The sequence below is a fragment of the Oratosquilla oratoria genome, chromosome 33 (genome assembly GCF_046742065.1).
Source record: "Oratosquilla oratoria isolate Oo_2021 chromosome 33, ASM4674206v1, whole genome shotgun sequence".
In the NCBI taxonomy this organism is placed as follows: Eukaryota; Metazoa; Arthropoda; class Malacostraca; order Stomatopoda; family Squillidae; genus Oratosquilla; species Oratosquilla oratoria.
In genome coordinates, this window is record NC_134809.1 from 37,249,062 (window position 1) to 37,275,414 (window position 26,353).

Here is a 26,353-nt window from a genome sequence, read left to right on the forward strand (position 1 = left end):
TGTATATAAAAATATGTATATATATTATATATGTATATATAATATATATATATGATATATGTATGTATATAATATATATATATGTATGTATATAATATATATATATATGTATATATAAAATATATATATATATATATATAGATATGTATATATATAATATATATATGTATATATAATATATATATATATGTATATATAATATATATATGTTCATATATAATATATGTATGTATATATATATAATATTTATATATGTATATATATAATATCTATATGTATATATATAATATTATTATGTATATATATAATATAATTATGTATATATATAATATATGTATATATATAATATATATATATGTATATATATAATATCTATATGTATATATAATATATATATATGTATATGATATATATATGTATGTATATAATATAATTATGTATATATATAATATATATGTGTATATATAATATATATGTGTATATATAATATATATATGTATATATGTAATATATATATATGTATATATATAATATATATGTATATTTATAATATATATATGTATATATATAATATATATATATGTATATACATAATATATATATGTATATATAATAATATATATATGTATATACATAATATATATATGTATATATATAATATATATATGTATGTATAATATATATTTATATATAATATATATGTATATATAATATATATATGTATATATATAATATGTATATGTATATATATAATATATATGTATATATAATATATATATGTATATATATAATATATGTATATATATAATATATATGTATGTATATAATATATATATGTATATATATAATAGATATATGAATATATAATATATATATATGAATATAATATATATATGAATATATGTAATATATTTATGTATACATATATATGTATATATATAATATATAAATGTATATATATATAATATATGTATGTATATATATATATATATATATATATATATATATATATATATATATATATATATATTAAATGTATATATAATATATATATGTGTATATATATATACTGTATATATATAATATATGTATATATATAATAAATAGATTTATATATATATATATATATATATATGATGTATATAGTATATATATATATATGTATATAGTATATATATGTATATATATAATATATGTATGTATACATATATATATATATATATATATATATATATATATATATATATGTATATTTATATATATATATATATATATATATATATATGTATATTTATATATATATATATATATATATATATATATAGATATATATGTATATGTATATATATATATGTATGTATATTATATATATATGTATATATATATATATGTATATATATATGTATATATGAAATATATATATATATATATATATATATATATATTTATATGTATATATATATATATATATATATATATATATATCTATTTATGAAATATATATGAAATGTATATATGAAATATATATCTATATATATCTATATATATATATATATATATATATATATATATATATATATATACATATATATACATATATATATATACATATAGATATACATATATATATATATATACATACATATACCAAGGCTTTTTCCCCCTTCCAAGGGAGGTAGCCAAAAAGGGAAAGGCATAAAAACACTCCCACCCATTTCATCCCCAAATACACTCCACACCCCTCCCACCCTTCCTCTCATCTGAGCACCTCCTGGATGACGGGTCATCCCTGCACCCCGCCCACCGCCCTGGGTCAGAAGCGGTGTCGCAAGACACAGTACATCCACAGCAAGGCCTCTTCATTTAATCGGCGACCCCCCCTCTCCGTCCCCCTTTGCATATAAGGAGAGGACGGGGAGAAATCCCTTCGGGCTGCGTCAAAATTTACTCACACATACTACCCCACCCCCCCGCCCATTCCTCCTCATGCAGTCACAACATCATCCATATACAACCATTCTCCACTCACCTCTGTCTTCCGTCCTCTCCCTTCCTTCCTCAACAGACATTCCCCTCTTCCCCAAAGCCCCCTTCACCCCATCCATCCACCTCATCCTAGGACGTCCCCTCATGTTCACTCCCTCCACATCTGCCTTCCATACCTCTTTTACTAGTCTTTCTTCACTCATTCTTTCCATGTGTCCAAACCATCCTAATATTCTTTCATCAACCCTCTCTCCCAAATCCTTTTTCACCCCTGTTCTCCTCCTCACCTCCTCATTTCTCACTCTATCTAGCCTAGTAACCCCCGCCATACTTCTCAGACACCTCATCTCAAACACATTCAAACTCCTTCTCTCTTCTTCTCTTATGTTCCACGTTTCTGCCCCATACAGTGCTGTTGGCACAATCACTCCTTCATACAGTCTCCTCTTCGCATCCATTCCCAAATGTCTATTTCTCATTACACTCTTTAAACCACCAAGGCATTTACTCGCTTCTCTCAATCTACATTCTACCTCCACCTTCACTCCACCTTTTCCTGCTACACTTGCACCCAAGTATCTAAAACTATCCACTTCCTCCAGTCGCTCTCCCTTAATGTTCACTTCCAGTCTACTGCCACTTTCACCCCTTGTACATCTCATCACCTTACTTTTACCCACATTTATCTTTAGCTTTCTTCTATCACATACTCTCCCAAACTCTGCCACCAGCTTCCTCAATCCCTCCTCTGACCCTGCCACAAGCGCAGTGTCGTCCGCAAACAACAGCTGGCTCACCTCCCACTTTTCTCCATTTTCTTTAACCATCTCCAATCCCTGACTCACTACCCTAGCATTCACCTCTCGCACCACCCCATCCATGTATAAGTTGAACAGCCAGGGCGACATAACGCATCCTTGACGAAGTCCCACCTTTACTTCAAACCACTCACTCTCTCCATTTCCAATCCTAACACATGCTCTACTACTCACATAAAAACTCTTGACAGCTCCCAAAAGCTTTCCTCCTATCCCATAAATCTGCATAACCTCCCACAGTGCCTTTCTGTCTACCCTATCATAAGCCTTTTCCAGATCCATAAAAGCCCAAAAAACATCCTTCCCCTTTCCTATAGCTTTCTCACATATCTGTCTTACCACAAAGATCTGATCTACACAACCTTTACCCGTCCTAAAACCACACTGTTCCTCACCAATTACTCCTTCTGTTCCTCTCCTAATCCTCTCAATTAAGATTCTCCCATAAGCCTTCCCTACTACACTCAACAGGCTAATCCCTCTGAAATGACTACATTCACACTTGTCCCCTTTTCCCTTGTAAAGAGGAACTATACAGGCACTACTCCAGTCCTCCGGTACTCTACCCTCTCTCCAGCAAACATTAAATAATATATATGTATATATATATGCATATATATATATATATATATATATACATATATATATATATATATATATATATATATATATACATATATGTTTATATATATATATATATATATATATATATATATATAAGTATATATATACATACATATATATACACATATATACATATATATATACATATATATATATATATATATATATATATATATATATATGTATATATATATATATATATATATATATACATTATATATATGTATATATTATACATATACACACACATATATACACATGCATATATGTACATATACACATATATATATTATATATATATATATATATATATATATATATACATATATATATACATATATGAATATATATATACATATATATACATATACATATATATATATATATATATATATATATATATATATATATATATATATATATATATATATATATATATATAGATAGATATATATGACTAATAGATATAATACAAGAAAGGGATGGATGGACTGATTGTGCTTTCCTAGACTTACAGAAAGCCTTGGACAGAGTACCACATAAAAAATTATTAAAAAATAATTGGAAAACATAGGAGGGATACAAGGCAATATACTAAACTTGATGGAAGATTTCCTGAATGGTAGAAAAATGAGAGTAGTACTCAGAGAAAAGTATTCAGGTTGGAAGGTGATTAGTGGAGTCCCACAAGGATCTGTATTGGGCTCATTAATGTTTGCTATTTATGTGAATGACATGGATGATGATGTAGAATGTTACATAAGCTTTGTTGCAGATGATGCTAAATTGTTGAGGAAAGTGAAAATCAAAACAGACTTTGAATCACTACAGAGAGACCTGAACAAGGTTTGGAAATGGAGTCAGAAGTGGGAAGTGGACTTCAACATAAGTGTAGCATAATGGAGTTTGGAAAAAGTAAAAAAAGAATATCAGGACAATCTAGAATTGGAACTAAAGAGGTTAAGAAAGTGGGATCTGAAAAAGGCCTGGGAGTAATTATCTCAAACGACATGTCCTCTGATAAAGAAATAAACAAAATTGTCAGAGAATCCTATAACTTACTAAGATCAGTGAAAATGGTTTTTACGTATTTGGATGAAGAAATTATCAGAAAAATATTAGTCACATTAATAAGGCCTAGACTGGAGTATGCTGTGACATTATGGTCACCCAGTACCAAAAAAGAATATAAAGAAAATTGAAAGAATACAGAGAGCAACTACGAAAATGGTCCCAGCACTTTCAAACTTGTCATATGAAGAGATAGTGGCTAAATTGAAATTGAAATTACCGACTTTGGAACAAAGAAGAGAGAGGCGACCTGCTGACCATCTATAGAATCATGAAAGGCATGGAAATGATAGAGAAGACTTACTAAATTGGGACAAGAGAAACACAAGAGGACACAAAAACTCGAAAAGGATAGTTATAGAAGAGATCTGAGGAAAAACAGTTCTCCACACAGAGTGGTGGACATTTGGAACAAACTGGATGAAACAATAGTGCGTGCAAAAATCATACACAAATTTAAAAGCAAACTAAACACTGCGAGATACAAAGGCAGGACACCATGAGCATAGCTCCCCTTCCTGTAAGATACAATTAGGTAAATACACACAACAAAAAATTAGAGGGAACATTTGTCTTTGGTACCAAGTGCCTTCGAAGAATCGTGTGGTATTACTGGTTGTATCAAACCAGAGACTGTACTGTGAGACTCAGCCAAGGCCATTTACCAACATAATTTGAGAATGTCAACTCCAGCTATATAATATAGCACATTTCCCTGATATTGATCCTACTCACAGGGTTGTTTCCACAAGAGACAACCCCCAATGGAGGAGATGAAGGGGACACCATAGAATTCATAGCTGGGACAAGTTGATTGAACCTGTTAAGAATTGGAGTGGGAAGGGTGGCTGCATAAGTTTGTTCAGAGGGACCATGGGGACTAGTGATGGTGTGTAAGTGAAGCAACATACTCCCTGAATAGTGTGTGCAAACACAATACAAGAATTCAAGAACAAACTTGATCTTGCTAGATACAAAAACGGGTCACCACAAGCATAGCTCCCTTTCCCGTATAATACAACTAGGTAAACGCACATCAATTGATGATGATGTATCTCAGAAGTGGAATGTGAACTACACCCACACTGGTGTAAAATATTCTGTGGTATCAATTGAATTGTGGTGTCTACTATTGTTGTTAGGGTGATTCTAGTACTCTTCTTAGTTTTTCTCCTTGGGGCCACACATTACAAGGAGACATTTGAGACATTTATCTTAAGATTCATGTTATATTCTCATGGAGCATTGTTGGTAGACTTCAAGACCAAAGAATCTTGGATTGATAGATAGCAGGGCTGTATAGACTTGGGAATGTAATATCTCTTAGTGGGATCACATAAGTAGTTATTCTTACCCTCTGTGGAGAGGGTGAGCACTTGCTCTTGTAAATTCTTCATAATTTTAGGGTAGGGTAGGGAGGCTATTTTTTATTTTTCTCATAGGGAAGTGTTGCATGACAGGGCAGGAGATTAACAGAAGGGCCTTGTTTTTGGGAAGGCTGTTGCTTGTTCCCACACTGTTGTTGTCATTTGATTATTATTGTTATTAGGGGTGTGCCAATTCCATTTTTTTGCCGATGTCAATTCCTATTCACTCCTAGTTGCCAATGCCAATTCCTATTCACTCCTAGTTGCTGATGCTGATACCAATGCCAATTCCACTTTATATAATTACGGTATATCAGTCTTTAATATAAAGTAATTAAACTATGATTTTTACTTGTTTTATAATCTATGTATATTTATACATGCCATTTGTTGAGTTGTTGGATGCTAATGATTGAATGAACTTAATGAAGTGTTTATTGATTGACTATGATTATCAATGTATAATTATGTTATTTTCTATCAGTTGAAAAAGAGGTTAAGAATTACCTATTTCATAGATTTTGATGTAACTACTAACTTCAATTAACTTGAATTATTCAATGCATGGTTTTAATAAAACATCTGCAGAGTGTAAAATTAGTAATCAATTTCTTAATCCTAACTTAATAGTAAAACCTAAACCTAACTCAGTCTCTGCTATCTAATATTTGACCCATGGAATGTGGGAAATTGAAAAAAAAGTGGGCATAAAATCCAAAAAGGATTTTTATTTATTTATTTATTTTTTTCCCCTTCAACATGCTGACTCACTTGAGTACTACCACATTCCATGGGTTAATAGTCCAAGTTAAACATTCACAAGTTGAAGTTCACCAGCATCAATTTATCCCCTGTTTCTGGAGTCAACTGGTTTATGGTGTGGGGTGTAGACATTACCACCAATGCTGAAGAGGCATCACTCCACTGAAGATGGTGGAGAGCACAGCATTTTGTTTGCAACTTTTCCAAGTTCAGGATATGAGTTGTGATTGTCTCTCCACCAACTCAAGGGATCCAAGTCACATGGTTCCAATGGGAGGAAGCAAAATTTATCAACTTTGTTCAGTAGTGTCAGAACTGATGAAGATCTTAATTTTCTTTTTCTTTTTTAAGTTTCACTTCATCCAAATTTGACTCATGTAATTGTGAATTTGATAGCAAATTATTTAAACATGAGTCAAAGTCATAGCCGTCAATGTCATGAATGGGCCCAGCACTGGATCCTGGGTTCATTTCTGGTATTAGTTCATCTGTGGAAGCAGAGCTGCTATTGTCTTCAAACTCTTCATGACTTTGTTGATCATTTTGAATCTTTTTTAGGGAATCGTCCAAAAAATTATTGATGGAAGTCATGTGAGAGTTTGTGCCTTCCCCAGTTATTCAAAAGTGTGTTCTTGTATCTGGGATCTAAAAATGTTGCAGCAATCAGTTTATCATTTTCATATTTCGAGAACCGGCTATCTATTGATCTTGATATTGCATTGACGGTACTTCCCAACCTGGTAAATCTAGGATCTGAATGATTTTTGTCACAGCATGCTTCAACACTCTTACTTGAGGAACTATGTATTTTATCTAGTTGTATTTTACGGGACGAGAGCTATGTTCGTAGTGACCTGTTTTCATATCTCTCCGCATCCAATTTGTTCTAATCATGCATAGTTTTGGCACTCACTGTTTCTCCATTTAGTTTGTTCCAGACATCAATCACTCTATGTGGGAAGCTATTCTTTTTCAGGTCTCTTCTGTAACTGTCCTTCTTTAGTTTCTTTTTGTTTCATCTTGTTTCTCTTCTGTCCCACTTTAATAAGTCGTCTCTATCGAGAATTTCCATCCCTTTCATAATTCTGTAAATGGTCAACAAATCACCTCTTTCTCTTCTCTGTTCCAGTGTTGATAGATGTAATTTATCCAATCTTTGTTCGTATGTCAGATTTGACAGTGTAGGTGCCATTTTTGTTGCTGCTCTTTGGATTCTTTCTAATTTTCTTATGTTCTTTTTTGTGCTAGATGCCCACAGTGTTGCAGCATATTCTAGTTCAGGTCTTATCAGTGTAACCACTATTTTTTTAGCCATCTCCTCATCCATGTAGTCGAAGGCCACTTTTATTGATCTTGATAAGTTAAAAGTCTCTCCAAATGATTTATTGACATATTTGGCATTGGCTGTCCTAGCACTCAGGCTGAACAAAATGCATTTCTTTATTTATCTTTAATATTTCCAAAATTTATAATATATACAGTAGGTGAACCCAAAAACATAGAGCTTAAGTCGTATGGGCAGGGCAACAACCAACATGATCACAATCAATAGGCCTTATGCCGGTTGCTGACATCTTGAAAGTAGGCCTCCTCATAGTGCCTAAAATATATATTTTGGATTCATACTTGCTCAAAGTAAGACTTCTGAAAGAGACTATGTGTTTGAGCATAAGTGAGACAAGTAAATTAAGGAAAAACAAGGAAATGAAAGTACTTTAATTTACTTGTTATTCCTTAACTTACTCCTGCTTTACATATGCTCATGCATATAGCTTTATTAATTTATTCAGTCTCTTGCAGAAGTTTTGCTTTAAGCAAATATGAAAGCAAAATATATATTTTAGGCACAGTGAAGAAGCCCATTTTCAAGATGTCAGCAACTGGCTTAAGCTCTATTACTGTACATGAACTTCATAAAGCTATCCTAACTTCCTAAGTTTGAAAAGTGAAAAAAAAAATATATATATATAATAAAATAAAATAATAGTACTAATGAGTGAAGAAAGACTAGTAAAGGAGGTATGGAAGGCAGATGTGGAGGGAGTGAACATGAGGGGACGTCCTAGGATGAGATGGATGGATGGGGTGAAGGGGGCTTTGGGGAAGAGGGGAATGTCTGTTGAGGAAGGACGGGAGAGGACAGAAGACGGGTGAATGGAGAATGGTTGTACATGGAAAATGTTGTGATGCATGAGGTGGAATGGATGGGGGAATGGGGGTGAGGTAGTGTGTGTGAGCAAAAATTTTGACGCAGCCCGAAGGGATTTCTCCCCGTCCTCTCCTTTATATGGGGGGACGGAGAGGGGGGGTCGCCGATTTAATGAAGCGGCCTTGCTGTGGATGTGCTGTGTCCTGCGACACTGCTTCTGACCCAGGGCAGTGGACAGGGTGCAGGGATGACCCATCATCTAGGAGGTGCTAAGATGGGAGGGAGGGTGGAGGGGTGTGGAGTGTTTTCGGGGATGGAATGGGTGGGAATGATTTTATGCCTTGTCCTTTTTGGCTACCTCCCTGGTAAGGGGGAAAAAGCCTTGGTATATGTATGTATGTATTACATTTCTTCAACATTAAATTCATAGAATAATTAAAAAATAGAATAATTAAAAAGAAATTACCTATGAGTGCTTTGATGGAAAATCTTAAGGAGGTTGGAATATTTTCCAATAAGTCCCCATTTATTAGCATCAAACACTGGCAAATTTGGTATCTCGGCACTGTAGGAGGCAATTGCAGTCTTTTGTTCATATATTCGTTCTAGCATGAGGTATGTACTGCTCCATTTAGTGGTCACATTTTGTATCAACTTGTGTTGTGGTAGATTGTGTTGTTTTTGAAGTTCCAGAAGTTTAGTGTATGCCAATGACAAATGAGTAAAATGACCCTGTTATTTGGCAGCAATTAATAATTATGTCCTTCGTCAGTCTTTGTTTGAATATAGCATCATGAATTACAAGCTGGATTGTGTGAAGGAAGCTGCTAAGACTGCTATAGCCAGTATTAGAAATCCCTTTAATCATATTGGCAGCATTGTCGTGAACTTTATATGGTGGGATTTTAAAATCATACACTACCTCTTGAATCATGTTGCATATATTATTTGCTGTGTGGGACCCTGGGAATAGCTTCACTTGAAGCACAACCAACAACTGATTGAAATTTTCATCAAGGCAGTTGGCTGTCAAGCTTTCAGAAAGGAAATAGAAGTACCTCTCATTAACGGACTAAAAGGGGGGTAACAGTGTCCGTTGATGTGAATAATCCGTTGACTTGGAGTGGTTTTTGGGTGGCATAGTGATTGCACGCGCTAAACAACAGTACCAAAAACACCAAAAACACAGCAAAAACACTGCAAACACAGCTAATTAACATCCGTTAATGAGAGGATCTCACTGTACTGTTAGTCTCTCACACTGTTCCTGTTGAAATTTGTATCAAGCATTTATTTCTAGAATATTTTACAAACAAAACATTGCAAACAAACTGAAAAGCACTCAGGGAGGGGAGACCTCCTCCAAAACTGCTCAATTCTTCATCTGTTCCCTGTCCCATAACCAACAGTCCCTGAAGGGGTAAATATACGTATCCTATCTCAACAGCATAGTAATCACGAAAAAAAAAAGTCTATGGTCCCCACCAAACGACACTCACACCCTCGTGGCGGAGGTCCGCGCTCCTTGAGTGGCCGGTCACCCCCAAAATCTAATCAGTTGTTCCGAATCCCTACCCTGTTTCTGACAATCCCTAAAAATTACAGCAAAATCCGTCCATAATTTTATATTTATCTTGCTAACAGACAAACCAACGACGGTAAAACCATAACCTTCTGGAGGAGGCTATGGTTGTGATTCAGATTTAGTGATTTACTGTTAACCTTTACCTCACCTGATGATGGATGCATCAGCATTGTTTGTCCAGATGTCCGTAGTGAAGCTTAGGTTGCATGCTTCCTTTATCCGACCTTCAATTTTGGACAATACTTTGGTGTGCATATCTGGGATAATGTTGGTGGTAAAAAAAATTCTACTTGGCAGTTGATAGCAGGGCTTCACCAGTTTCATGAGTCTTACAAACCCAATGTCTTCAACAAATGAAAATGGTCGAGAATCCAGTGCCATCGTTTCTCCAATTGCATAGTGAATATTTTGTACTTTAGAGCTTTGTATGTCCCAAATTTTCTTTAGCTCAAATGTCTTTTGTAATGTCATTTGAGGGTGTGAACTGCAACTGCCTGATGGTGATGGTTCATGATCACCAACTTTGGTCTTTTTCTTAGCTGTAACAGTAACATAGTCACTCATGAGTTTTTCTGCACCAGTTTCACTTTGTTCCTTTGCCATCAACCCTTCCTCATTCTCCAGTTCCTCCTTATGGTGTATATACCTGGTTGTATTTTATGGGACGAGAGCTATGCTCGTAGTGACCCGTTTTCATATCTCTCCGCATCCAGTTTATTCTTAAAATCGTGTATAGTTTTAGCACTCACTGTTTTTCTTCTCCGTTTAGTTTGTTCCAGACATCAATCACTCTATGTGGGAAGCTATTCTTTTTCAGGTCTCTTCTGTAACTGTCCTTTATTTTATTTTCATGTTCTCTTATTTCTCTTCTGTCCCATTTTAGTAAGTCATCTCTATTGAGAATTTCCATCCTTTTCATAATTCTGTAAATGGTCAACAAATCACCTCTCTCTCTTCTCTGTTCCAGTGTTGATAGATATAATTTCTCCAATCTTTGTTCGTATGTCAAATTTGATAGTGTAGGTGCCATTTTTGTCGCTGCTCTTTGGATTCTTTCTAATTTTCTTATGTTCTTTTTTGTGGTAGGTGCCCATAGTGTTGCAGCATACTCTAGTTTAGGTCTTATTAGTGTAACCACTATTTTCTTTACCATTTCTTCAACCATGTAGTCGAAGGCCACTTTCATTGATTTTAACAAGTTAAAAGTCTCTTCAAATAATTTATTGACATGTTTATCAGGTGTCAAGTCACTTGAGGTGATCACTCCCAGGTCCCTTTCTGAATCGACTTTTTTGACTTCCTTGTTTTCAGTTTTATATTGACCTGATAGTCTATTTTTGCTTTTTCCAAATTCCATTATGCTACATTTCTTAATGTTGAAGTCCATCTCACATCTCTGACTCTATTCCCATATTTTGTCCAGGTCTTCTTATAGAGATCTGCAATCTTCTTCTGTTCTTACTCTCTTGAGTAATTTGGCATCGTCAGCAAAGAAGTTCATGTAACAATTCACTCCCTCATCCATATCATTTATATATATGACGAACATTAAAGGAGCCAATACAGAGCCTTGTGGGATGCCATTCTTCACATCCTTTCAGTTCAAATTTTTGTCTCTAAGTACTACTCTCATTTTTCTCCCAATTAAGAAATCCTTCATCCATTCCAGTAGCTTACCTTGTATTCCTCCTATTATTTCAATTTTATTATAAATTTTTTATGTGGTACTTTGTCAAATGCCTTCTGCAAGTCCAAGAAGGCACAATCTGCCCAGCCATCTCTTTCTTGTATTATCTCAATTAATCTCGAGTAAAAGCATATTAAGTTTGTGGTACATGATCTTCCACTTCTAAAGCCAAATTGTTTAGGGTTTACTATTTTATTTTCTTCCAAGTGTTTGGTCCATTTGTTTCTGATGACTTTTTCGCATATTTTTGCTACTGTGCTTGTAAGGGATACTGGTCTGAAGTTTGTAGGATCTTCTTTGTTTCCTCCTTTATATATTGGTACTATGTTTGCATCTTTCCAATCTTGTGGTACCTTTCCTTCTTTGAGTGAAAAGTCTATTATCTTGTATAATTTGTCTGTCAGTTTGTCTATACACTCTTTCAGTATCCAATTTGCAATTCCATCCAGTCCATGCGATTTCCTAACATCTAGGTTTTTTATTTGGTCTCTTATTTCTTTCTGTGTTACCTTTATTTCTTTCATTTTAGGGGATCTTTCTTGTTGTCCATCTTCCCAAAATTGTGAGCTCTCAATTGTAAAAACAGACCTGAAATGTCTGATCATAACTTCTGCCATTTCTGTGTCATCTATATATTCTTTATCTCCTTCACGCAGTTTTACTATTTCATGTTTATCCTTTAGTTTGTCATTTATATATCTGTAAAAGAGTTTAGATTGATCCTTACATTTGTCTAAGATATCTTTTTCATAATTTCTTTTTTCTTTCCTGCGTATATTCACATATTCGTTCCTGAGTTTTATATATGTTTGCCATTTGGATATTTTTTGTCTCTTTTCCATTTTTTCCAGGCTTTGTCTCTTCTGTCTTTAGCCTCACTGCACCTTTTGTTATACCAACACTTTATATAAATCTCTTTTTGTTTCTTCTTTGGTACATATTTATCAATTCCTTCCTTGTACTTTTCTTTGAATATGTTCCATTTGTCTTCCATCTTTGTTTCCTCTTTGGAGAATTTATCTCAGTTTGTGTTTTGGAATTTTTTTCTTAGTTTTAAAAAATCCGTTTTGTTGTACATTAATCTTCCTTCTCCATGTTTATCATTCCTACCTACATTGTTTTGTTCTTTTAATTCAAACTCTTTAGGTGTTTGTTCATGTTTGTTGTAGTAAAGAATCTTTCATTTTTGGGACCTTGTGATAAGACTTTGTTACATAAATTACAGATTGCTTTCATTTCATCATCTTCATTCACCTCGAAAAGCTGCCACACAACACTCTTTTCTTGTTCTTTGTGAGCCATTGTACCATGTAGCAGGCTAGTAGTCACTTAATATTACATCAATAATTAGCATAATATGGTCACAGTGTCACTGTCACTCATGATTCCACGAATCACTGCAAACAATCATTTACTTATTTCCCTGAAAATATATATCAAAACATTAATTACTAAAGGATAAAATTAAGATAAATATATTTAATCGCCAAACACAAACAAAACCACCCCGCCCTTATATATCATGTAGTTTAAATTTAAACATGAGCACTTGCTATGTGTAGAGCAGAGCAGCACACAATGTTGCAGCACCCTTGCCAAGGCAAACTGCGTCACTGAGTTACTGGATCCGGGATGCCAGATTGGGCTACTTTTTGACTATTCTATTATGTATCTACTTTTTATTATGTGCTTGTTTCTATCAAAAATTCTTATTTACAAATATTCTTAAACCAGCATCACTAAGCATAATTAATTAGTGGTTTTATTCTATAAACTGTTACCTTTTGGTGATTTTGAAATATTTAAAGTTGTTACTTTTTCTCCAGGAATGAAAAAGTGTGTTTCAATTTTTAAACTTTATTTACACAACAAAATAATACAACAACAACACTCAGATTTATTCTACAACACAGTCATCTTGAATTACGACAAAAGAAATAATATAGATTTAATATATCTAGAATTTGCAAAAGCTTTTGATACCGACCCCTACAAAAGACTACTTACTAGATTAGCTTCACATGGAGTAAGTGGAATCCTATTAAGTTGGACTAGTAATTGGTTGAATGATCGAAAAGAGTTGTTTTAAATGGAAAAAATTCTAGATGGAAAAATGTTACGAGTGTTGTTGTTGTTGTTGTCGTTCCCTAGACTGTCTGTCCGAGCAGTCCCGTCTCCCCAAGGAATGCCACAGCCGAAACTGGGTTTTCCCACAAATCCTTTATAGAGTGTATGTTGTGTTGTTTGCGTGCATGATTGTGTATAATGCAGTCTTCCATTATGTGTTGTATGGTATGGGGTGAAGTGTTACATCCTGGGCAGCTGTTCACAATGCCAGCCTCTTCTGGTAGCTTAGAAGTGCTGGGTGGTGGCCGTACCGCAGTCTGGCCAGGTGGACTCTCTCCTTTCGTGGGAGAGAGGATTCAGAAGGGTGGATGTCAGGGGGTCTGGCATGCAGCAGTGTGTTGTCTTTCAGTGTGTTAATGGAGCGGTGAGTGATGTGATTATGAATATGTTTCCGGAGGCTGGTATTTGGTGGTTGTGGAGGAAGAGAAGAGAGTATCTGTGTGTAATACAGGTCTTTGGGTGTTGTTTTAATGTTTCTTGGTGTGTGTGGGTGTTCTGCAATGTAGTGTAGCGGGTGTGATGTGTTTGTGGTGGCTGCAGCAAGTGTTTGTGTGCCTCTCATGTTGAGGTGGTCCTTGACTTTGAGGACTTTTGTTTCATGGTGTAATGGTCTGTAGATGTTGTATTTGTGCAGCCTGTAATTGTTTTTAGGGCTTTGTTTTGTATGATTTGAAGGGTGTTGTGGTGTGTCTCACTGAGATTAGGAGCCCATGCAGGACTCGCATAATTCATCACTGAGCGTATCATTGTTTGTATATTGTTGTATTAGTTTCTTTGTTTTGTCCAAATGTTGTTCCAGTGATTGACTTAAGTGCGTTAAGTCTAGGTGTGCATTTGTTTTTTATGTTTGTGATGTGTTGTTTGAAAGACATGGATGTATCGTATGTTACACCAAGAATTTTTGGTGTGTTTGTGTGTGGTATTAGAGTGTTGTTGATGTAGAGATGAGGTATGTATTTGTGTTCTTTTGTCCAGTTGGTGAGAAGTGTTGCTGTAGATTTGGTTGGAGCTATTTTGAGTCTGTTTGTGATGAACCATGTGTTGAGTGTATCAAGGTATGGCTGGATTATTTCTGCAGCTTTGTCTGCGTTACGATGTGTGCATGTGATTGTTATGTCGTCTGCGTAGGAAGAGATTTGTATTTCTGAGGTGTCTGGTGTGGGTATGTCATGCATGTATAGATTAAAGAGCGTGGGGATAGAACAGAGCCCTGTGGTACTCCATTCTTAATGTTTCTGATGTGCAATGATTGGCCATTATATGACACGTAAGCATTCCTACCTGCCAGATAATTGGCCAGCCATCTTTAAGTGTTATTGTGCATGTCTGTGTTATATATTTTATTTGTTAGGTTGTGGCGGGGGATAGCATCAAAAGCTTTACTAATGTCTAATGTTAAAAGAAGTGTTCTGTGTTGGGGCCTATCTGAATTGATGCCATCTAAAATTCTTTGTGTGAGGTTTATCAGAAGAGTGTTTGTGGAGTGTAGTGGCCTAAAACTGTGTTGTGAGTCAGCAAGGGGAATATGTGGTGTGACAAGTTTAAGTATTAGGCGTTCAATGACTTTAGAGGGGTGCAGAGAAGTGTGATTGGGCTGTGCGATGTTGGGATTGTTGGGTCTTTGTTTGGTTTTGGAATGGTGATTATTTTACCATGCTTCCAGATGTCGGGTATAGTGTTGTGTGAATAGCTGTAGTTTGCAATGTTTGTGAGTGCATGTATACCTTGTGGTCCAATGTGTTTTAGGTGGATGCTACTTATGTTATCAGGGCCACAGGCGGATGAGTGCTTGAGATTATGTATTATGTGTTTTGTCTGACTGTCTATGAAGGGTGTATAGTCTGAGTCTGTGGGAAAGTCTTTCTTACGTCGAATAGTGCGTCGGTCGTCAGGGTGAGAAGTGAGATGGCTTGTCTGTGCAAAATGATTTATGAGTGTGTTTGCTTGTTGTCTGTTTGAGGGTAGAATGTCTGTTGTTATGATTATTGCTGCGTGAGAGTGTGTTGTGTTACTGTTGGATAGTGTAATGCTGTTGAGTGTTTTGTACAATTTGCTGGTGTTTGTTTTGTGATCAAGTGTATTGATAAAGTTTTGCCAATTTTGTGTTTTTTGTTCGTGTATTTTATTGGCAATCACAATGTTTAGTGTTTGTAGTTGGTCTGCTATGTTTTGAGGGATAGGTGTGGGGGTATTGTGTTTAAGTGTGTCTCGTTGTCTGATGAGACCTTGGATTTCTGGTGTGAAGTTGGGGTTGTGTGATTTTCTGTTGCCTCTAGGGATGTATCTCTTGTCTGCGTTTTGTATGATTGTATTAAAAGTGTGCACAGCATTGTTTATGTTTGTGACTGGTGTACTGTTAAGTGTTTCAAAATGTTGTTCTGTCTCTTCAGTAAAAGCTTCCCAGTTAGCTCTCTTGTAATTGGTGTATGTGTGTCTGTGGCCAACTGGGGTGCATCTTGTTTTGGTGGTGGTGATGATTGGAAGGTGGTCAGAACCAAGGGTTCCGACCACTCTCCATGATGTTGTTGGGGTTAGGCAGGGGGAGCAGAAGGTGATATCAGGAGAGGAGGTAGTGTAGAGGGCTTGGTGTGGGATATGTGTATGATTATGTGTGTTGTTCATGATAGTCAATGAGTCAAACTGAGTCTGTATATCAAGCCCTCTGTCTGTGTCAGGGTTGTCGACATTCCAGGCAGACGACTTGGCGTTGAAGTCACCACCCATGATCAGGTTGGGGATTGAGGCTAGTTGGCTAAATTAAGGTCTGAAGGTGTTTGGAACTGTGGGGGATGATTGGAGGGGAATGTACATGTTAACTATTGTTAGTGTTGATTTGTTGCCTGTGTGGATTCGAATGGATTGGATTTCTGTAGTGTTATCTGTGGTAGTGAGGAGAATTTTGGTTGTGGCACTTGTGTCCACAAAACAGATGGAGTAGTGGATCAGGGTGATGAGTCCACCGCCATTGCCGTTGGTCCGGTCTTGTCTGATGGTGGTGTAATTATGAAATTATGGTGTTTTGTGTGAGTGTCTTAGTTTTGTTTCTTGTATAATTGCAATGTGTATGTTGTGTTGTTTAAGAAAGTGTTCGAGTTCATGTTTTTTTGTGTTAATACCGTCAATGTTGTGTTGTAATATGTTGATGTTGTGTGTTCTGTATGTGTTGTATGTTGCCGTTTGGGGTTGAGGTTGGGGTGTTAATGGGGAAGGTATAGGATCTGGGTTAGAGGGGGGGAAAGGAGAGATTGGGGACAAAGGAAGGGGAGTACTGATTGGGGATAAGGGCAAAGGGAAATTGGGAGTGGGTAAGGGTGCTGGCTGTGGTTGGGGAGGTGGGAGTGGGGTTACTGGAGGGCAGGTAGAACATGTCCAAGTGTTTGTGTATTGGTTTGTGTCAGCAAGTGTTGTACAAGTGAGGTGGGCCCAGTTTTTGCACATATTGCACATGTTACGAGTGTAGTTCCTCATGGTTCCATTCTTGGGCCACTTCTATTCATAGTATATATAAATGATGTAGACCATGGAGTAAAATCTATTGGCTCCAGATTTGCTGATGATACAAAACTGTGTGGAATGGCAAATGATCACTTAAACCGGTTAGATATTCAAGAAGGTTTAGTGGTCTGAAAATTGGCTAATAAAATTTAACACAAGTAAATGCAAGGTAATGTACATAGGTAAAAATAACAGTAAGTACAATTACAAGTTATTTGGAAACTCATTAACAAAAGTGGACAGTGAAAAGGATCATGGCATAATTGTCAGTAATACTCTCAAATCATCTAAGCAGTGTATTTCAGCCTCTGAGAAAGCAAATAAGATTCTAAGACCGATTACACAGTCTTTTGACTTCAAAAGTCATTAACAAGCTATATAAATAGTTAGTTCATCCACATTTGGAATATGCTGTTTCCGTATGGTCACTGAATCTCATTAAAGACATTGACAGATTGGAAAAAGTACAACAGCAAGCCACAAAACTGATTCCAAACATTGAAAATTAATCATACGAAAATTGACTAAAACATATGAATTTCTTTTCCTTAAAAATGTGTAGACTCAGAGGTGACTTGATACAGATCATTAAGATTCTAAAGGGAATTGACAACATCAAAAGGGACAAAATTTTCACACTGAATGAGAATCAGACAAGTAATGGCCTCAAACTGTCAGGAAATAGATTTGATATGGAAGTGAGTAGAAACAACTTCCCCAACCATGTAGTTAATTAATGGAATAAACTTCCTGCAGAGGCAGTGCAAGGTAGTTCAGTTTGAAGCTTTAAGATTCGTTTAGATAAATACTTAAGCAAGATGCTGTAATGACTGCCATTTATTTTATATTATTTGTTTGTTATTATTTGTCTGTTTGTTATTATTTGCTTGATTTTCACTTATTATTAGTTATATGTCAATTTATTACTATTTACTATATACCTGGTTGTTTATTATTTAACTACCTATGCATTTATTTATTTTATTATATTATAATTTTTATTCATTTATCATTATGTATATATATATATATATATATATATATATATATATATATATATATATATATTTTTTTTCATCTGAGTTATGGACCAAAAGGTCTCCTGTCAGCATGCTCCTCCTTTGTAATCCTTTGTAATTTAGTATTTTATTTTAAGGAAAGTTAATATTAGAAGACATAATATCATGTGAGAAAGAACAACCCTTAACTAACAGTTTATGCATAATGTGGATAAACAAGGTCACTCATGAGAACAAATTGGAAAAAGCTCGTTTGATACTCCAATTCAAAATGATAACCTAAAATCTTATCAAAAACTCCACACCAGACATAGGACAGGCTTCCTATAAAAATCACTTACATGTTTTAACCCCTAGACTGTTACTACATACCTTGTGGGAAAAGTCCCCACAAAAGGCAGAGGGATGGCTGGCTACTGACTCAAATGAGAATAGGAAGAGAACTAACAAGGGAAGTTTGAAGCCTCCTTGAAATACTCACAATTGACCTAACAGGTCAATGGATCTGAAGGGTGCAACAAAGGAATTTTTTTCCAGTCCCACTTTGGATAACAGCATTAAAGCCTAACCACTTACATACTAACCTTAAATTACACATACTTAAAAAAATATATTACCACAGATAAAAAACAAAACAAGATAACTGGCAACTAGAGTGTGCAATACGCACCCTGCCAATGATGGAAACCATTACCATACATCTAACCTTAAATACAATACAGAAATTGAAGTACATTGTAGTGTACTGACACATGGTATCTGTTACAAGGTGAATTAAATTAATCTAGTCACATAACATCAATGAGAAAAGTAAGATAATAAGAAAAGAAACATAACCAAAAATACAAACTGGTAATTTACACACATACGCTGCCCTCACGATGTCCGTGACCTGAGGGCATGACACCAAAACTCCTGCTGTGATCTGACATATGTTAACTTTATGGGTGTGACACTGGTATACACAGATGACAGATAGGTGGGGGGGTGGGGGATTAAGCTACGTCCTGGTAGACAACTAACGACCAGCATGAGAAAGAAAAGAAAAAAAAAAGTGTGGACATTGGCTACATGACAAAACCAGTAGTACATAATCACTAAAACAATACATAAATGCATAAAACAAAAAATTTAAATAATACTTTTTATTATGTTGCTGCTGATGAACAACAACTTATTAGATAAAACAAACCTTAATATAGAATAAAAAAAACTCTAATAAAATACATGTGATACTATTTATAAAGATACCAGATGTTTTTAATTTAGCAATTTTTAAGTCTCTAAAGTCTACTTACAAAATTTTTATTTTTTAATAACAGAGAACTATTAAACCAAGAAGCATAAAGATGTATTGTTATGTGTTTACATGTCAAAATACATAAAAAAATTCTTTACAAACAATTCGTTCATTTGACTATAAATTGCTGCGAAGTGGGAGAAAATCCGTCCACCGATTTTTTGCACTCTAAGTGGATAAAATCAACAAAGTCCATGGACACCTGTACAATTTACTCCCATATTACTCTCATTTAATTTCAGTTATAGAAATTTTGCTGTTTAAAAAAAAAAATAATAATAATAATAATTTTATATAACAAATACAAAAATGAAATTAAAAATTAATATAATTTGCTCTATCATTTACTCCAACTTGTGCTGCTATTTTAAAAGTTTCTCTGGTCGTACATCCTCGTGTCTGCATATTTTATCACCTCTGCATAATATTTTTGAAATGTGTGTTATAGTACTAGACAGCAGTGTAGGTTACCACAGCATATTCATAGCCACCTCCCTACAGTTGTGAAAATAAAATAAAGCAATGATTATTTGGTAGTGGTATCTAATATAAAGCATAATATGCTGCATGGCTTTATACAACCTCCAGAACAATGAATAATAGGTGAATTACAGAATTGGCATCGGCATTGGCAAAATATTGCCAATGCTGTATCCCTTTCTAAAAAAAAATTGCCGATTCACCAAAAAAGTGCCAATTCTTGCTGATGCTGATTAATTGGCATACCCCTAATTGTTATACATGTTGCATTTACTATGCTGGGGGCTCCCCAGCCAGGTTGGGTTTGGGGAGGTTATATTTAGAGAACTTTTTCTAACTCCCCCATGTTGGGTGAACAGAGCAGATCATTTAAGCTGCTGCTGAGCTGTGCAGCTACCACTCCTTGCACAGGGTGACCACTGGACCCACACCACCTACTGTGTGGATTGTGACCAAGGATTTCTAGGGGTCACCATCTTCTGTCCCCATTATCATGCGCTATCATCAGAGGACTTATGGTTGTGAAATGGAAGAATAGTTATTGTTAATAGAAGAGATAGCCCTCACATGGGGGGGGGGGGATATGCCCTGGGGCAGCACATTTAGGGGGGGGGGCAGCAATTTTAGTTTGGACATGCCGCCCACAAGGCTGACAAAATAATTATAATGAAAAAAAGTCAAAGGAGCGCTAAATATTTTATCGCAGTATATGAATTTTGTGTTCGAATCAACAGAATATGAAATATTTTTCCCTTATCCTTTCTACAATAGGGACATTAAATAACATTTTTAAAATCTGTTTAATTATTTTGCAAGCCAAAAGTTATAATAGGGAGTAAGGAATGGTGGAAATGGGAAGTGATGGGGGAAGGGGGGGGTTGTCACTGAGAACTGTGCCCCAGGGTGGCACTTAGGCATGTAAGGGATCTGGGAGAGATGGTGACAATCTTGGTCTCAAAAAATTCTCTTAGTCTTGGAACACCACTTGTAGATAATGTAGCAGTTGGTTTTCTTTTATGTTTGGATTTCATTTCAAGATATTGCTTATTTTTCTTAAGTAGGAGATAAGATGACGATGACTGCAAAACCTTTAAATGAGGTTCATAGCAGGTAAGGAAAACCTAAAATCCGCTGGGGTGTTTCCCCAGCCAGGTTGGAGTAAATGGGTCATGTTTATAGCACCTTTCCTGTTATGCTTATGGGATGAGCAAGGTGGATTCAAAAAGGGTTGCTCAGTTGCACAGTGTGCTGAACTGTAGTGCCCTTTATCCAGCTACAGAGCAACTACAGGGCCTGCACTGCCACCCAAGTGGATTGCAACTTCCAGAGATTATCTGCCCCACCATCACATACCATGGTTAGAGGACTTTAGTGTAGTTGGAAAAATAGTGATTGTTAATGGGGGAAGAGTGTGACAGTGACAATATATTGTTCATATCAAGTCACTTCCTCACTCTTGGATGCATATTGAGCCTAGTGGCACCATGTGGAGGTGGATGGGAGCAGTTGGTTTTCCTTCAGCTTATTTCTGAATCCTGCTTCAAGATTTTGCCTCCCTCTGAGGCAGAGGCAGAATTCAGAGGGCTGCAAGATCTTGATACTGGATTTATAAAAGAAAGAAAAAAATCGCTCCCAGGTTTTGGATGGATATATACTTTCATTTGGCCATTCCACCCAATATATGGCTCTAAAGTTGTATTCTTTCCCCATTTTGCATCTGCTCTTCTTTTTGCCTCCTTATGTTTTGCCTCTCTTCTTTTTTCTTTGTACCTCTCACATGTTTCTCTTGTTTTGTAACCAGTGTAAAAGCCTCAAAGAAATACATTTCTAAAGGCATGACACTTTGTAAATTTGTAAAATTGTAAATTTCTTGTGTGGATGAGGAGTTGATGGGTGTTTTAATGAGGGGATGGTTAATTTGAAGCAAAGGGGAAGAAGCCCCTTTTCATATGTATATTTTTAAATGCTCATATATATACTTGTGTGGAATTATAATGCAGTTTTGTTTTGTTTTTTATATAGGTGAATATGGCATCCAGCAGTGAATGGTAGCAGGTAGACAGGTTTGGGCTGATATGGATCATGTGCCATGATATCAAGACGACGTGCCCATTAGATAAAGACCTATTCTTTCAACTACGAACAAGTATTTACACCCAATGAGAAGATAAAGATGACAATACATCTATGTTCACTTCAGTGAAAAAAAAAATATATATATATACACACACATATATATGTAAAATTGGTACAATCAATTCTTTATAGAAAGTCTGGTTCATCTGTATAATCAAGAATAAAGAAGAAAGGTGGAAAAAGATTTGTTTTGTCCTTATAAAAGTCCCTGTGGTAGAGAAGAAAGAATAATGCCACCAAGTATTCCCACTTGGATCATAAAAGGCGACTAAAACAGGATGGTCTGGGGTATTGGCTGCATGTTATTGTGGCAGAGTAGCATGCAGTTGATACTTTAGGGTCTATATGGGGTGCCCCTAGGGACCAGAGCCACACATCATTTTGTCTGTGATAGAGGAAAAATCTGTTCATAGAGAAATGATGACGCTTTTATACTACGACTGTCCCTCCGTTATGCTGTCCTCCAACCCCTAACTACTGTCCTGTACCATTTCTCTGAATATTCATTTCCTTTTTTTGCCTACCCTGTGGTGGGGGAAGAGAATGCTACCACTTGAGTCATAAGGGGCAACAAAAAACGGGACAGGGATGTGTTATGTTATCCTGGCTGTTCAATCTGTACATGGATGGGGTGGTGCAAAAGGTGAATGCAAGGGTAGTGGGTCAGGGGTTGGAGATGGTTAGAGAAAATGGAGGAAAGTGGAAAATAAACCAGTTGTTGTTTGCTGACGACACTGCGCTTGTAGCAGGATCAGAGGAGTGATTGAGGAAGTTAGTGACAGAGTTTGAGAAGGTGTGTGAAAGAAGGAAGCTGAAGATAAATGTGGACAAGAGTAAGGTGATGAGATGTACAAGGGGAGAGAGTGACAGCAGGCTGGAAGTGAGCATTAAGGGTGAGAGACTGTAGGAAGTGGATAGTTTTAGATACTTGGGTGCAAATGTGGCAGGAAAGGGAGGAGTGGGGGTGGAGGTAGAATGTAGATTGAGAGAAGCGAGTAAATGCCTTGATGGATTAAAAAGTGTAATGAGAAATAGACATCTGGGAATGGATGCTAAGGGGAGGTTATATGAAGGAGTGATTGTGCCAAAAGCACTGTACAGGGCAGAAGGAGTTTGAATGTGTTTGAGATGAAATGTCTGAGAAGTATGAAAGGGGTTACTAGGCTAGATAGAGTGAGAAATGAGGTGAGGAGAACGGGTGGAAAGGAAGCTGGGAGATAGGGTTGATGAAAGGGTATTAGGATGGTTTGGACACATGGAAAGAATGAGTGAAGAAAGATTAGTAAAAGAGGTGTGGAAGTATTGAATATGAGGGGGCATCCTAGGATGAGATGGATGGATGGGGTGAATGGGGCATTACAAAAGAATGTCTGTAGAGGAAGGACAGGAGAGGGCAGAAGATAGGGGTGAATGGAGAAGGGTTGTGTATGGATGATGCTGTGATGCATCAGGGGGATGGGGGGTGAGGAAGTATGAAAAAAGGAAAAAAATTGACGCAGCCCGAAGGGATTTCTCCCCGTCTTCTCCTTTTCTGCATGAGGGGACGGAGAAGGGGGGTCGCCGAATTTATGAAGCGGCCTTGCTGTGGATGTGCTGTGTCTTGAGACACTGCTTCTGACCCAGAGCAGTGGACAGGATGCAGGGATGACCCATCATCCAGGAGGTGCCAAGAGAAGAGGGAGGGTGGAGGGGAGTGGAATATGTAGGGAATGGAATGGGTGGGAGTGGTTTCTATGCCTTTTTCTTTTTGACTACCCCCCATGTAAGGGGGGAAAAAAGCCTTTGGTATATGTATGTAAAACAGGATGGAGGATAGGACTAGGCATCCTACTCTTTGTAGCCTCAAAGGGTAAATTCCTAAAAATGTCAAGGCATAAGAGGGACTGGGAGGGGTTTCCCAACCAAAACACAAAGATTTGGGTCTTATGTGCATAGATTTGGTACAGATGAGAGTAAAAGGGAAGAGATAGGCAGTATGTTTGTGAGAAGGATGGATGTGTTGGCAATGAGTGAAAGTTGAAGGGGAGGAGTGAGATTGATGGAGTGTAGTAGGGTGTTGGGAGTGAGGAGAGAACAAGGGAAGGAAGGGGTAGCTATACTAGTAAGTGAAGAGATTGGTAAGCATGAGGTTTTCTCAAGGTTAATGTGGATGAAAATTAAATTGGGGAGAATTGGGTCTTTGTAAGTCTATATAGGGCTGGTAGCGAGAAGTGTGTAGAGTAAAGGGAGTTTTTTTTTTTTTAATAGATTTAAGTGAGTGCATAGAGGATTTAGGGAGAAATGTCATTAACTGGTATTGGGAGATCTAAATGCTAGAGTAGGAGATGCAATAGACAGAGTGGTTGGGAAGTGAGTGCCAGGAAAAAGTTGTAGTGGAGAGTTCATGGTGATGTGTTTAGAGAGTTGATGATACCTAACACAGTGTTTAGGAAGAAAGTCGAGCATAAATACACATGGGAGAGGGTGGTCAATAGGGCTTTAGGGTAAATCCATATGAAACCTACCAATTTTTTTGCAAATTTGAACCTCACCGTCACCGATTTTTATGAAATTCGGTATGCATGTAGAACTCGGTGAGACAAATTGATTGAGACTAGTCTCACGTTTCTATCTTTTATAGAACCAGAATTATGGTTTCCGACAATTTTGAGAAAAATCGAAATTTTGAAGGTACGGCCTAATTTCAGACATGCATAACTTTGTTAGTTTTTGTCGTAGAACATTCGTTCATATGTCATTGTAAAGCTAATGAGTAGCTCTGCAACTTTTATTCTATTCATATTTTACCTATGAGGTCAAATAAAAAAGTTCCATTTGACCTTGACCTTTGACCTTGAATAACAAAAAACACGCCATCTTCGATTTTTTTTCATTTTTTGTACAAATATTCACCATCATCTTAATAACCTTCATGCCAAATTTCATAGTGGGACATTCATGGGATCAGAAGTTACAGGCACTTAAATAACTATAGGTATAAGAAAATTTTGGTATTTTTTGATCTGTATTATTTCAAAAAATTCATATCTCGGTTATTTTTCATCACAAAACGTTCACTAATATACCAATTTAAAGCTGATGATTAGCTCTACATCTTTCATACTATGCATTTTCTACCTAAAAGGTCAAATAAAAAAGTTGTCTAACCTTACAAAAACTTTTTTTTGTGGGGTACAAAACTTCACTACTTACCTTATTGTATTCAATATCCAGGTATACAAACTGCTTGTGTATAGGATTTGTATATCTAAATTTTTTATCTAATATTAAATAAATAAAATATAATATTTATAAATAAAATATCTAATATTTTGTATATCTAATTTTTTTTTATATCCTTTTTACAGATAAAATATTTACCCACCAACAGAAATAAATGTACTGCAATGGTGTCGTGGTGTAAACAATCAGAAATAATTACAGCATTTAGATGTTTAAGCTCTTCCTCATCTTTATAATAGCATACAAAGGGGTGTAATGTAGCTTGTGCATTATTCCAATGAAACCCCTGAGCTGCATCTTGTAAAATGAATGAGTAATTTTCAGCAAAATCTGCCAAAATCAACATTTCTCCATCACCTAATGTTCTCTTTTTCTCAGCGCAAAATTGCGATTGATGCTTTGCAATATAATCATGCCGTTTCAATAATTTAAGATTAGAACAAAATTCTTCAATAAACTCATTTACAGATTTACTGATGGTTTCTAATGTTGTTCGATCTGTAGAAATCCACCTTTTATATGAAA

At 35.8% G+C, this 26,353-nt stretch overlaps 1 protein-coding gene across 1 annotated transcript in view; it reads left to right on the forward strand.

Moving 5' to 3' along the window:
* Positions 1–22,788, forward strand: part of LOC143017839 (uncharacterized) — a 32,224-nt gene extending 9,436 nt beyond the window's left edge. The window contains exon 3 of the mRNA XM_076172774.1: positions 22,493–22,788. Coding sequence (XP_076028889.1) covers positions 22,493–22,496 — 4 coding nt within the window. The 3' untranslated portion in view covers positions 22,497–22,788. The remainder of the gene's footprint in view (positions 1–22,492) is intronic.
* The last annotated feature ends 3,565 nt before the right edge of the window (positions 22,789–26,353 follow it).